The following is a 14,714-nucleotide window of genomic DNA, read 5'->3' as shown; positions in this document are numbered from 1 at the left end:
ACCCTATTTGTATAATTAATGTAAAATTTAAGCATGGGAAGAATGCAGGATAGTAACTTTTTATGACGTACCATGAAGACAAATAAAATTATACTATATTTATTTCTTTTTTCTTTTTTAATGACTTTTATTCAGTGGGGCATAAGTAATTAAAAGTATTTAGTCAGCCACCAATTGTGGCTTTTTTTTCATCAAAAGATGAGAGAGGCCTGTAATTTTCATCATAGGTATACCTCAACTATGAGAGACAAAATAATAAGAAAAAAAACCAAGAAAATCACATTGTACGATTTTTAAAGAATTTATTTGCAAATTAATGTGGATTTGTATTTGGTCAATAACGAAATTTCATCTCAATACTTTTTTATTTTATTTTGGCCCATTCCTCCATGCAGATCTCCTCTAGAGCAGTGATGTTTTGGGGACTTTGGCGGACTTTAAACTTCCCCCAAAGATTTTCTATGGAGTGAGATCTTGAGACTTTGAAATGCTTCTTACAAAGCCACACCTTCGAAAAACCCAGCCACATTTCATCTTTAATGCCCTTGCTAACAGAATTAGGTTTTCACTCAAAATCTCACGGCCCCATTTATTCTTTCCTTTATACGGATCAGTCGTCCTGGTCCCTTTGCAGAAAAACAGCCCCAAAGCATGATGTTTCCACCCCCATGCTTCACAGTAGGTATGGTGTTGTTTGGATGCAACACAGCATTCTTTCTCCTCCAAACACAAATTGAAAAAGAAACATTTCTATTCTTTGAGTTGAGTTGAAGTATTTAAAATCACTTAAATAATACTTAAGTTAAAAAAAATTGTATGCATAATTTCCACTCCTTATACACTGATCTTGTACTGTAGGATCTGTTAGATATTATTCATGATGGTGATGTGAGCACAAATATATAAAATATACAATATCATTTCATGGTGGGTGACATGGTGTCTTAGCACGGGTGCAAACTCCAAGCCCAGTGACCCTACACAGGACAAGCGGGATACCTTAATGGGGTACCTTTGCGTAAATGTGTAATCTAGGTGTGCAACTTGACATGCTTAGAAAATGGGTTCTTCCTATGTTTTTGTTAATAGGTTCTTTGTATACTTGAGGGTACCGCCAGTGGTTCTAGTTAAGATAAGACATTGGGAAAAATAGTTTGCACAGAACCTTCACCAAGGTTCACCAAGAGGGAGCACTTGAGGACTTTAAATGATTTTAAATGATTTAGGAGGGTATTGCGCAATCAGCCATTGAGTTTTTCTACTACAGTAGGTTGTAAATATTATTAGACATATTGAGGTATGAACACAGCTCAGTTTACTCTGTACTATCTAAAACCTCCAAACACACACAGACACACACCAGGCTGTACTGTGTACTGTGCGTTTGTAATCCTAGTTGCTTTGGAGCTCTTTGTCATGCACAAGAGTGCTGACCCGAGAGAACATCCTATTGTGTGTCCGCTTTTTTACACACACTCTGTTCTATTGACTTCACTCATAATGCTATGTAAAAGACCTCCTGCTCAATTCAAACACACACACACACACTTCTATAGTAAATGTGCTGAGTTGGTGGCAATGGTGCCGTTCTGTGCGCATGTACACACGACACCAAGCAGAGGCCCTGTGCCCGCTCCCGAAGGTCTGTATAAAACCAGCACGCCAGGCGCTCTGAACACTCCACGCAAGTCAGGCGTTCAGGCGTGAGGTGTGACTGAAAAATCAACGGTAAGAGCGCCAAATAGCACACACACCTAAATTAATCTTAATGCACTGTGAATAAACAAAAAGTAGCTTGGTCATGTGACCTACTTTATAGCTCAGTTATGATAAAGAAATATGATTCGTTATTAAGGTCTGAAGTGTATAAGGTTACATAAGAGTTTCTCTATTTTTATTTTTTAACTTGTAGGTTTTTATTAAGTAATAAAGTATTTCATAATAAATTGAAAAACTTTTTATATGTCAGGACAATTTAATATATATTAAACATCATCAAGAGTACCTAATGTAACTGTTTAAACTTTAAAGCTTTGCATTACATGCAACTTTCTAGTTAAAAAATACACACAAAAGATAATAAAGGTGTATACTTTAGGGTACCACATTTGAATACTCTTTTTCTGACTGCATCATTTGTTATTTTGAGAAACAAAGGCTGTTATTCATTTACATTTCAGTAATATAAGTACTGATAAAATGACTACAAAGAAACACGACCTTAATACTAGTACCAAGACCTTCTCTCCTTCATCCTCAGGAATAAAAATGTACCGATTCAGACGATCAAACATGTATCCCATGATGCACACTGGCATGGGCATGGCTCCATTCTTTAAGGTAAATGAGGCGTAAGTAGAATCAGGAATTACACAAACACACACGTTCTGATCTGATCTTGGTGTTGGTGGTGCTGCAGGTGACCGTGTTCGAGCAGGAGCACTTCCAGGGCAAGTTTCAGGAGTTCACTTCAGAGTGCTGCAACATCCAGAAGTGCGGCTTCGACAACATCCGCTCCATCCGCGTGGAGAGTGGCGCGTAAGTGTGTTAAACGTCCATTAGATAGACGTTTAACGTCAGTCAGAATGTGTGTAATATACGGCCTGATTATACGGGACAGACATCTTTGTGTGTTTCTGTTGAAATTCATACACTGGAGGACTAACGAACCCGGCTCTTGGTTTCCTCAGCTGGGTGGGTTATGAACATCATGATTTCCAGGGACAGCAGTTTGTCCTGGAGAGAGGAGAGTACCCTCACTGGGACTCCTACTGCGGAAACCTGGCCTACCATGTCGAGAGATTTATGTCCTTCAGGCCCATCTACTGCGCAGTGAGTATTCCTGTCTCCAGGATATACAGTATTATTTTAACCTATTAATGACATTTAAATACAGTAGTACCCTTAGTAGTACCCTCCCCAGATCTGTGCCCGATACAGTCCTGTCTTGGAGGCCTAGAGACAGTAGTTTGGTTCTCAATCTGTTATACTTTTTAATTTACATTAATTGCATAGATTTCTAAACTACTCCTCCGAACCAATCTTTCACAATTTGAGTCTTGGATTATTGGGAAGAAAAACTGGGGATGTAATAACCTGGTCATTCAGTACATTCAGGTCATCGGCTGACTTTATTTTATTGACACATACAGTAACGTTGCTGAGTCTAGACCTGAGCAACTGAAGCAACCCCAGATCATAACACTGTCTCCAGAGGCTTGTACACTGGACACTATGCATGACTGGTGCATGGCTTCATGTGTTCCCTTTTTCACCCTGCTGTACCTATCGCTTGGGAATAGGGTCAGTCTAGACTCATTAGATTGCATGATCTTTTTTATTGTCTAAAGTCCAATCTTCTAACAAAGTGAAGCCTTTTTTTCTGATCTGTGTCTCACTAATCCTGTGAATTCTCATTACATTGTGAAATGTGTGAAATTTTTTACTATTAACATAGCTCTGGTTTTTAACTATTGATTTTTTTTTTACGCTGCAGCTTCACCAAGTGTTTAAGTGATCTCCAGCCATAGTTTTTTTTCTGACCACATTTCTTCCACAAAGTTGATGGTTTAGAACTATTCTTCCGGGCATTCTTCTTGATAGGATGTTAAAGAGTTCTTAATCCAGTTCCAGTCATTTCATGTCCCCTTAGTTTTCTTAGCTTGATGCAGCCCAATAATTTTACACTTCTGAAATGGCAACTTTTTTTTTCAGGCAGTGTATTTACATCCAAAACTTTTACGTAGGTAGAAATTTACTAGTTTTATTTAACGTGCAGTTGGACTGAGTTTACAGAAAGACAGAGTTAGTGTTGTTATTCACCTTCATTAAAGTGTGTGATTATTTGTGGTCTGTTTTTGTGTGCTCAGGCGCACCAGAGCAGCCGCATGATGATCTATGAAAAGGAGAACTTCATGGGTCGCTGTACGGAGTTGTGTGATGACTACCCTTCACTGCAGGCTATGGGCTGGTGCGGCATCCAAATAGGCTCCATGCATGTCCAGTGTGGCGCGTGAGTTCAATCCCCAGACACACACACGTTTGGTTTCTACCATGCATTTTAATAAAGGCAGTAAGCTGGATCTCTTTCTCTTTCTCTCTACATGCACAATGATTGTGTGTGCAGTTTTGTGTGTTATGAGTTCCCGGGCTACAGAGGTAAGCAGTACATCATGGAGTGTGAGAAGCACAGCGGAGATTACCAGCACTGGAAGAACTGGGGCTCTCACAGTCAGACCCCTCAGATCCAGTCCATCCGTAGGGTCCAGCATTAATGCCTCAGCGTAATACCCCACACACTGCTGCGCACACAGCCGCTCACCACACACACCCTGAACACACTATTACACACTCCTTGTTAACAGCGGGAAGACACTGCTGTACCACACACACTGTACATCCATCCTGTTCTATGCAGTTTCTTGTCAGGTGCTAAACAATGCCTCCTGTGGTGCTCTACCCGTGTTCATCATAGATGGCATGGCCACGCTCCATGAGGTGATTGGTCCAAAGCAGCTCAGGTGAAATATGTAGCAGTTACCACTACACCACCGTGCCGCCCATTGTGAACCAATAAACGCATAATAAACACATGTTCACGTCACGATTATTGTGTCTCTGTGTGCGTGTACACACTATTAACACATGCAAATATAAACAGAACAAACTATACTTCACAATATTTACATCTGATCGCAACTGAAAATTATGAGATCATACACATCCTACTATATTTTTTTCTAACTAAGCTATAGGATTTACAGAACATCATTTTTTGAAAAGTTATTAACAGTGTGTTTTGTTTTACATGAATGCAACTTAACACAATCAATTAAAAGCATGATAAAATAACTTAGGACAATTTAAAACATTGGTGTGACATTATATTGAATACAAAAAGGGTAGGGGTAGCTCAGTGGTTAGGCATTAGACTACTGATTGAAAGATCCTGGGTTCAAATTCCAGCACAACCTGTTAAGCTCTCGAGCAAGGCCCTTAACCATCAACTGCTCATGTATAATGTGATGTAAAAACTTTTCCAAGCCTGTTGAGTCACTTGCTATGATTCTCAACAGCACATTACTTTTTTTCTGGTGTTATCCTTTTAGTTCACTGAGCAAATAAACAGGGTGTGCTATTTTATCAGGGAATAATTAATAAGGGTGGAATCTATCATTAGATGTTCCTGTTTGTGTTAAAAAAAAAAGATGGCATGAATTACACCCAGGTCATTTCAGTAATCTGAATCAAATGAATTCTGCATGAGCAGATTCTGAATACAAAATACTTTCCGGACATCAATCCTGATGCAACATAATATAAGAGGCGTTAAAGTCAAACTAGGGCTTGTGGTTCAATTTCTAGTTAACGATTGACAGAAGACTTCAATCACAATGCGGTGATGAGATTCTTAGGTGCAGTAAAACATTTGAACTTTAAAACAAACGTTTCAAAGAAGGCCGTACGTCCGTGAATGACGATGTTTAAACAGGCCAGCGTTTCAGACAGGCAGTGAAGAGACAATCCGATTGATATACAAGTAACTTGGGAATAAGTGCATTACTGCTATAATTTGGAGCTGCTATATTTCCCTGTATATGCCCTCATCACTTTCGGTTTGATAAAATTGTAGAAAAATAGGCTTGGCTTAAACCATCAGGTCATATTGTGCCTTTTTAGACTCAACCTCTAACCCCAAATACTTCACAACACAAACACAATAAAATTACAAACCAATGGTTTAATCTTAAACACAACAAAATCTTACAAACAACAAATAAAATTTCTGAGTTTCTAAGAAAACCAGCTTAGTACTTAGTTTGAGATAATAAACAGGCACATAAACAGTGGTGCAACAGTTATACAGAACTCTTAAATACAGATCTCTTATACAAATCTGGCTTAAAGCTTGATGTAAAATACAATAAACTAAAAGACAATAAACAAAAAGATTAAACCAGCCATACAAATCGTACTGCACTTTGTCTATTCCCGTTCTGTAACCACAGTTTTAAATGGAAACCAGGTGGAATAAAGAAATCTTTTTAGCACATCTGACTTGCGACAAATTAAATTTAAACCTTTCTCTGTGGTTACAGACATGATGTAAAGTCCAACGTTTAACATGACTTGACATGCAGAAAATATGCAGAACTCGATTTCTATTTCTACTTGTTCCCTCTATCATCCCAGCACATTTGTAAAGTGTAAGGGAATCCTGTTGTAAGAGAAGAAAAGAACAGCAATAATAAAAAAAAAAATGATCAGTGCTGAAGAAAAAATATATATAATGTGTCAGCTTATACATCAGTTACCACCTGGAACTGAGAAAGACTTAACTGTGATTCTACACCCATCATCCATAATATTATGACAAACTGCCCTCCCATTTCAAAGTAATGCACGTTCTAACCCCTTTTTGTCTGAACCTTGTCAGCTATTTGAGCTACAGTAGCTCTTCTATTGGATCGGACTGAGTTTGTCACCAGTTCGCTGGTTTGGAGTTGCTCTGGCCCAGTCGTCTAGCCATCACAATCTGACCCGTGTCACAGTAGCTTCAGTTGCAACTTCTTGTTACATTATCACCTAGAAGTGGGTATAATATATAAGGCAGTAAATAAATTTGAGTGACTTTAACAAGGACCAAATTGTGATGGCTGGACAGCTGGGTCAGAGCAACTCCAAACCTGCAGGTCTTGTGGAATGTTCCCAGTCTGCCGTGGTCAGGACGGACCAAAAGTGATCCAAGGAAGGAAACTGGTGGCCTGTGTAGTCCAATTCAATAGAAGAGCTAGAGTAAATCAAACTGATGAAAAGCTTAATGCTGGTTCTGACTGAATGCATGACATGTTTTGGTCGAAACGGTTGGGATCTACTGAATATTAGGCAGGTACAGTATAAGCATAATGTTATGGCTGATCGGTTTAGATTCTTTCATAAATCTACAAAAAATAGCTGGTAACAGCAGCAAATCAATCATTTACAAATAAAAAACATCTCTATATAAAAGTGCTACAATTATTTCCTCTGAAAAGGAAATGCTTGTTAATATAGTATATTTATTACATTTGACCATAGGCAACATGACCAAAATTATAAGGACAACTGTGCATCATCACCAAATATGGAACAATTTTTTAAAACAAAGTAGGAAACGCACATTTCACTGAAAACAAACAAAAACCCAACCATCTCAAAGCTGTTACCTCGACTCTCCTGAAAACCCCAAAAGTCGATGGCTGATCTCACCAATGTGGTTGAGCGATCACTGATCCCAATAGCTACACTCAAAATATCTAGTGGAAAGCCTTCCCAGAGGAATGAAGTTACAGTAAAAATTACAGTAAAGAGTGGACCAGGCTCTGCCTGAATGCCCATGGATTTGGAATGTCCACTTATTTTTGGCAACGTAAATTTTGTCAATAAGTTTATGGTTCTGAGTTTATTGCCCTCTAGTAAAAGAACACAAACTTGCCCCCCTGCAAATCTTTTTTTGATTAAGGGCTATTATTCAATATAATTCTACTTTAACCACTTATTTTAATTAACACATGGACTAAATGGAACAAATTCTCATGTTGGGCTTAATCAGGACCTTTACTGAGCCCACGGTCCATGCTCTTGACACTTCTAATCTAAATGGACAAATTAACTACTAACAGAAACCTTACCAGAATAGCAGAAATGATTCCCATGGCTAATCTAGTTCTAGACCAAGCACATCAATCTCCATATCATCTTCCACTTCCTCCTCCTCAGTACTGGGATCCACCACCTCCAAGATCAGAGACGAAACAGTAGGCGGCTCAGAACTCAGACTGGACACCTCTAGCACATCCACATCATCATCTTCATCCACAGTCAACTGATGCACATAATTTGTGGAATTGTGTGGGCTGAGAAGCTCTTGGTAAGGTTGTGCGAGACGTGCGGCAGATGCATCTCCTACGTCAGCCGTTTTGCGCTTAGTGATTTTGGTAGAAGTTGGCACAACTTCACTCCGGAGCAAATAAGCATCTAGAGCTGAGACTGCATCACCCAGGCATGAATCTAATACTTTTGTGACTGATCCTGTGGTGATGAGGGTAGCCTTACTTGCGGTTATTCCCTCTTTAGCTGAAAAAAAAAATAGGTGTAAAAAACAAAAAACATTTAAAATATATTTAAAAACATTGAAATACCAATAAAAATGTGCATTTGTAACAATAAAAATAAATAAGAATACAACAAAGGATAATGAGCTTATTTTTAATAAATTTATAATGGATTCATGATTGTGCTTCTTTCATTTTGCTAGTTTAAGCTTAAAACTAGCAAAATGATCTGCCAATAAAACAATATTTATTTTTTGCTTAAATATTTATTAAGCTTATTTCTAGACAACTTTGACTAAATATTCAAGTAAAAAACTTCACGTTCCATTGACGGATCATTTTGATAAACATAAAACAAACATTTATTTTTGAAAGAAACAAAATACAGTATTGCTAATACAACAAAACATTTTTCGCTTACAAATTTAGTAAAACCAGAAAAGTCAAGAGATAAGCTTATTAACCTTATATTTGATTTGTTTTGAATAAACTTGACTAGATTTAGGATATTTTCACTTGGCACACATGGCATTGTGTACACAAGCCTAAGTAATTAAACACATTAAAGTAAGGAATGAAAGTCACAATGGAAGAAAAATATTTTTACAGTACAGTACATGGATGAGTCCTCAATATATACTGAACAACACCATAGCTAAAACAATTACTTTGCCCCTATTCAAAGTAGATGATCACTCGTATTTAAAGTTATGGTATTAGTATAATTATTTTAATGGGTACAATGGGAAAAGACTTGATCTTATGATCTTTGTGCAGGAAATACTAAAATATCGTACAATGCTCAATCAAAAAAAAAAATTATATTTATGATTTCATTGGTTACCTTTAGCACTCTGATGATGTACTGGCAAATCCATGTTTAAAAATTATTCCTTTTCAGTTTTTATTTTTACTATGCATCTTAAGTGTTTAAGTGAGTTCTATTCATGATTTCTTTCTGACCACATTTCTTCCATGGAGTTGAAGGTTCGGGACGGTCCTGAAAGTTTTAATACATCTTGGCCAGTTCTTAACCCAGTTCCAGTAACTTTCGTCTTATCTTCTTAATTGATTTCTATACTTGATGCAATAACTCACTCTTCTGAAACGACGACACTATTTTGATTAAAATTGGTCTCACAAAATCTGACCCAATAACACAACAGCTGGGATGGCTCAAGGCAACCATGTACTTTACTTTCAGTTGTACGAGTCTTTCCTAACTGCTTCTCATGCTGTGTTACAGCGCAACGTAAAACGCTCAGACAAAAGCACACTCTTCTGCATACAAGTTTACAGACACCTACAACTGGCTAGTTTAAAATACGCCCCAGACTTGTTAGATGGTAGTTCCTCTTACCTGCATTCGAAGGCATATTTGGCTGGTGGGTCACTCTGCATTCTTCTGTCATCAGTTCTTCTTGCCTCAGTCCATCGGCCATTCTGGTATCATCTTCTTGTCTTTTACTCACTTCTTCCATACTGCTTGTTCTTTGCGGTCTCTCAACTTCTGCGCTAACTATTCTTTCTCTTTCATTTTCTGGCTCTTGAATCGCTCCAAAATGATCTTGCAAACTGTTTTTAACAGGAATTCTCTTCGTAACTCCACCAATCTTTTTAGAACTGACCAATCTACCATTTCCTGCTTTATTCACCCTGCGTTTTTCCACGCTGTTATTTGCACTTTCATTCTCTTCCTCATCCTGGAGCTGTAAAAGCATTCTCACCTTCTCCATAGCTGATGAAGCTATCTCAATACAACTTCCTCCTATTTGGTTCTTTTCACATGATTGACCAGCCTGGAAATCATTAGATCTATGTTCTGCCTCTACGTAAGCTTCTCTAACATTCTTGTTCATCTCATTACTCTTATTCCTTCTATACAGAGCATCCTTTCTATCACTATTTTCAACACTTCTTTCCCTTCTGCCAAAGCCGTCCACTCCACGGCTTCTTCTTCTTCCATGTGCTCGTTTTTGCCTTTTTCCAACGCAAGCTCTTTTAGGACGATTTTTGTTGTTTTTGTCCAAGTTATTCGCTCCTTTCTTGTTAGCACATGCTCCAAAACGCCCTTGGCTGTCCATTTGTCTTGTCTTCCTACGGTCAATACTTTGGTTTTGTTTGCACTTCCTCTTAACCGGGTTTTGTAGGCTTATAAAGGCTGTTTCCAGTTTTCTCTTCATGCTCTGGCTCCTAGTTATCCTTCGGTTTTCAAACTGTTGCACAATGTTCTGGTCTTTGGATGGTTTCTCCACTTCTGATCCATGCAGGTGGCCATCTTGGGCACGGGTGTTCTCTGATATTGAAGGGTTCAATTTGTATGTCAATTGTGGTCGAGTGTTTGATGTGTCTAACAAGTTTGTTTGTGGTTTTTCATGGTGAAGGTGCCAGCTCTGAGATTGTAGTTGTGTATATGTTTTAGGAGGGCTGCTCCCTGGATCTGTGCTGGGGTCTGATTTGCTTCTATCCTCATCACATTTGTCTTGCGATGTCTCCTCTGGCTCGTCTAAAACACCAGAGCCAACTTGTTGGTCAAAGGTCCTTAGAAACTGATCGAGGATATCATTGAGTTCGCCTTCGAGATGCTGCTTTGGATCTGTGGGTTTTAAGGAATTACTGTTGGGATACATAACTCTGGAAATGGGTGGAGCACTGGAAGAGCAATGTTGACTGGTTTGGTTTTCCGCAGGGGGTAGAAAATGGAGGTCCGTCATGATGTCATCGAGAAGCGTGTCAATAGGCTGTATGGGCTCCATCGGGGCAGCTGGCATTGGCGTAACAGTGTGAAGCAGGTCAAGTTCTGTAGGATCTACTGTACCCTGTTTGGTTGGCATCACTGTTGAAAAGCTTCGGGAAGAAGGAAGAATTGGGCGTAAACGAGGACGGCCTCTTGGCCTGCCCCGGCGTGGGGGGTCATTCTGAGAAAAAGAGATGGGTTATTTAAGAATGTTAACTGCATTTACAAGAAAACTTTCTGATTGTGTAAAAGTGCTTTTCAACCAGACAGTACAGCATAGTAAAGTCATCAATCCAAAATTACAACCATTCACACCGTGGCCTAGTGTCTGTGACCATTCCCCATGTACGCACCAGTGAGGGTAATTTGTGGAGATCATTAAGTTACAGTGAGGCAAAAAAGTATTTAGTCAGCCACCAATTGTGCAAGTTCTCCCACTTAAAAAGATAAGAGAGACCTGTAATCTTCATATGTATACCTCAACTATGAGAGACTAAACTAGAAAAAAAATCCAGAACTCAACAATACTATGGATTTCTTGTTCCACGCATGCTCTTTATTAACCTTAATACCTGCCATGAAACTTGGAAGTAGACCATGAAATCAATAACCAAATATACATCACCAATTTATTACCGCACTGCCTGGTAGAAAAGAATAATCGAACAAACAAAACAAAAGGTAATTTCCAGTTATACAAGCGTTTCCTGACCTTAAGCTTCTATTAGATACCTACCTGCTCCTTTCTTCCTGAAACTTTTTCTGTCTTGCCTCTCTGCCTCTGCCTGCCTCTTCCTCTGGCCTCTCCTGCTTCCACCAATGCCTCTCTGTTTTGCCGTCTCTGAAACGCTTTTATTGAAATCTTCCCTGTTGATCTGGTTTCCAGGAGTCTGCCGACTCTACCTCCACCCTTACCCTGCCATGCCAACCTTGCCACCAACCCCCACCTTTTCATACACCTTTGCCTCCTTCCTCCTCTTATATATCTTACCGATTCTTTCACTAATCCTCCATCTGTAGACCTTCCTCTTGATCTCGTAATTACTTGCCCTTCTTTGCGCTCTTCCCTTGCACAGCCTTGTTCCCTTATCCCATTAGTTTGGGAGTAGGCAGAATCCAGAAAGTAGTTGATGAAACCAGGTATGTTTCCTTCAAACTGCTTTAGATTATTTATAGCACCAGCTCCAGCATCTTGAACAACCACTGATTGGTCTAAAAATCCAGGGTGAAGAGTGACAGAAGAACAAGGTTTTTGTTGTGAGGTTTCCAGAGAATCCAGGCTGATTTGGGGCACACAGGTAGATTCACTCACCGTGTGACAGCCTACTGTCTCAGAGGCTTTGGGTAAAATTTCACAAGTGGTTGATTTAATTTCTGGATGGATTGCCTGCAATGTTGATCCTGTATCTTGAATATCCACGTAACTGCCGGGCTCATGATTGGTAGAGTATGATGCTTGGTCAATCAGATAGACGGTCTGAATGCTTTGAGGCTCCGAGCATGCCAGATCAGTTTGTGCACCTCTCTCATTTGTTTCTTTTCCACACTCAGTTTGTGTACCACTCTCTCTTATTATCCTCTCCTCTCTTCTTCTGGACTCTTTAACTCTTTTGGTCATCCCATTTTCCCAGTTTCTGGGATCCGCCCCTGTCTCCATCTCTTGGTTAACATCCTTGCTCTTTCTTCTTTTCCCTGCTTTTTCTCCATGTCTCTCTTCTTCATTTTGCCACTGAGGTAAATCAATGCCCAATGTTTGTGCAGCCGAGAGGACCTGCTCTCGGTTCTCATGGAGCTGACCTGAGTAGAGCAGACTAACCAAGCTGAGCAGAGTGCAGGCATCCACAGCCTGGAGCTCAATTAGCCGTCTCTGTCCTGCCATGGGTACTGGCGTGGAGGAGAGAGTGCCATAGAGCCTAGGACTGAAGGCAGACAGCACACAGCTGTGTACTGGCACTGACACACCTGGAGAACGACAAAGCATGAGATGTAAAAATGTCTCCTTTTTTAAAAAATTAGGGGAAAATGTGTTCTCAATAACTAAAAAGGAATATGCAAAGGAGAGAAAAATGTGAACTTAAAAAATGTATTTCAGTGATTGTACAGTATATCCATGGAACATTAAAATGCATGGTTTGCACACGTAACACCAAAACAGCAATGACCCGTGTGTTCTGACACCTTTTGCTAAAAACCAGCATTAATCTTTTCAGCAATAAGTGCTACAGTAGCTCTTATATTTGATCAGAGTACAGACCAGCCTTCACTTCCTACATGCCTCAGTGAGCTTTGGCTGCCCATAACCCTTGCGGCACTTTTGGTCTGTTTTCACGGCTGCTGGCCAGAAACATCCCACAAGACCTGCAGTTTTGGAGTTGCTCTGACCCAGTCATACAGCCCTCACAATATCGCCCTCATCAAAGTCACTAAAACGCTTATGCTTGCCTATTTTATCTGCTTTCAACACATAAACTTCAGGAAAAAGGCTCACTTGTTGCCTAAAATATCTGTTAATGAGATATTGAAAATTTAGCTACTGTGCGAAGGGTTTAGAGCAACTCCCAAACTGCAGCTCTTGTGAGATGTTTTCAGAACGCAGTGGAGTGGTCAGGACATGCCAAAAGTAATCCATGGAAGGAAAACCTGTAAACCGGTGACAGAGTCATCAACGGCCAAGGCTCACTGATGCACATGGAGATGTATGGACAAAAGTATTTGGCATATTAATTATTAAATTCATGTGTTTCAATCAGGCACCTTATCCCCAGTGAAGGGCAATCTTATTGCTTCAGCAAACCAAAACATCTTGGACATGCTATGCTTATAACTTTGCAGCAACAGTTTGGGGAAGGCCCTTCTCTATTCCAACATGACCGTATCCCAGTAAACAAAGCAAGAACTCTGAAGACATGGTTTCGATGAGTTCAGTGTGGAAGAACTTGACTGGCCCGAACATCGAGCCCTGACCTCTAACCCATCGAGCATTTTTGGGACGTACTGGAACGGAGATTACGAGCCAGGCCTTCTCGTCCAACACCAGTGCCTGAGCTCATAAACGCTCTACAGAATGAATGGGCACGAAATCTTAGAGAAACATCTTGTGGACAGCCTTCCAAGAAGAGTAGAAGCTGTTATAGATGCAAAAGTGGGACCAACTGCATATTGAAGTATTGAAGTAAATACAGTGTCATTGCAGTGTTTGGCCAAATACTCTCGTCCATATAGTCTATATTATAAATGCATAATCAGCGCGTGTTTGTGTGTGTGTTGTCCCACCTTGAGTGTGTAGGACAGTGTCACAGAGCTCATCCCTGTTTTGCTGCTTCTGCAACTGTCTCAAAAGCAATGTCTCAAACTGCAGCATTTCTAACAGACACATAAAGAACAGGGATTATAACACTGAGCAGATGAGTTCTGAAAAAAAAAAAAATTTGAAAGTCATGCTTTAGTCATGCTTAGTCTAAACTTGTGCTAAACAGGTGAGTCAATCAATCTGGCAACCGCCACTACTAACCAAGCCGAGTTAACCCAATCAACTTTTTTTTTTTTTTCTTTCGATAAAACATCATCCTAACCTTTTTAGCCTTCTTCCGACTGCTGTAAACAAAGAACTCCCGGTGTCTTTCGATCACATTGGTCGGTAAGAACACCGCAAACGTCACGCGCCCGGAGTTTTCTGCGTGGTGCGTGCTGCTGACGCTAACGCATGTCGCGTGCATCTCTGCAGCCGCGAGCACCTCACGCGCTGCACACACTGACTGCGCGTGCCGCGAGCTTATTTAACACTTAGGCTGTGTGTTAATTATGTATAATTAAAAATATATATATCAATTTACGTGCAAATTCATACTGATGAATGAACGCATTTTAATAAAACAACCAACGTC

The 14,714-nt window shown here is 39.8% G+C and overlaps 2 protein-coding genes across 2 annotated transcripts; one reads left to right on the top strand and one right to left on the bottom strand.

Annotated features, from left to right (window-relative positions):
* Positions 1-1,660: 1,660 nt before the first annotated feature.
* On the top strand, positions 1,661-4,607 carry cryba1l1 (crystallin, beta A1, like 1). The gene is made up of 6 exons (XM_053506212.1): positions 1,661-1,728; positions 2,261-2,340; positions 2,420-2,538; positions 2,691-2,832; positions 3,870-4,012; positions 4,127-4,607. Exons 2-6 carry the CDS (start codon positions 2,269-2,271, stop codon positions 4,272-4,274), a joined length of 624 nt encoding a protein of 207 aa, XP_053362187.1. The 5' UTR covers positions 1,661-1,728; positions 2,261-2,268; the 3' UTR covers positions 4,275-4,607.
* Positions 4,608-5,949: 1,342 nt separating this feature from the next.
* Positions 5,950-14,492, bottom strand: LOC128531824 (uncharacterized). Its single transcript, XM_053505970.1, has 6 exons — positions 14,403-14,492; positions 14,104-14,193; positions 11,567-12,792; positions 9,454-11,011; positions 7,671-8,115; positions 5,950-6,217 (listed from the first exon to the last, which is right to left on the bottom strand). Exons 2-5 carry the CDS (start codon positions 14,189-14,191, stop codon positions 7,697-7,699), a joined length of 3,291 nt encoding a protein of 1,096 aa, XP_053361945.1. The 5' UTR covers positions 14,192-14,193; positions 14,403-14,492; the 3' UTR covers positions 5,950-6,217; positions 7,671-7,696.
* Positions 14,493-14,714: the final 222 nt, after the last annotated feature.

Source organism: Clarias gariepinus, chromosome 10 (genome assembly GCF_024256425.1).
Source record: "Clarias gariepinus isolate MV-2021 ecotype Netherlands chromosome 10, CGAR_prim_01v2, whole genome shotgun sequence".
Taxonomy (NCBI): Eukaryota; Metazoa; Chordata; class Actinopteri; order Siluriformes; family Clariidae; genus Clarias; species Clarias gariepinus.
This window is presented reverse-complemented; position numbering and strand designations above follow the sequence as displayed.

Bases quoted from the DNA above. Each gene is read 5' to 3' on its own strand.
- LOC128531824 (XM_053505970.1), bottom strand. From the start codon at position 14,191: ATGCTGCAGTTTGAGACATTGCTTTTGAGACAGTTGCAGAAGCAGCAA. The intron at 11,012-11,566 runs GTAGGTATCTAA...TCTTTTTCTCAG, and splicing joins TTTCAGGAAGAAAGGAGCAG to AATGACCCCCCACGCCGGGG. The intron at 8,116-9,453 runs GTAAGAGGAACT...TTTTTTTTTCAG, and splicing joins AAATATGCCTTCGAATGCAG to CTAAAGAGGGAATAACCGCA.
- cryba1l1 (XM_053506212.1), top strand. From the start codon at position 2,269: ATGTACCGATTCAGACGATCAAACATGTATCCCATGATGCACACTGGC. The intron at 2,341-2,419 runs GTAAATGAGGCG...GTGGTGCTGCAG, and splicing joins GCATGGCTCCATTCTTTAAG to GTGACCGTGTTCGAGCAGGA. The intron at 2,833-3,869 runs GTGAGTATTCCT...TTGTGTGCTCAG, and splicing joins TCAGGCCCATCTACTGCGCA to GCGCACCAGAGCAGCCGCAT.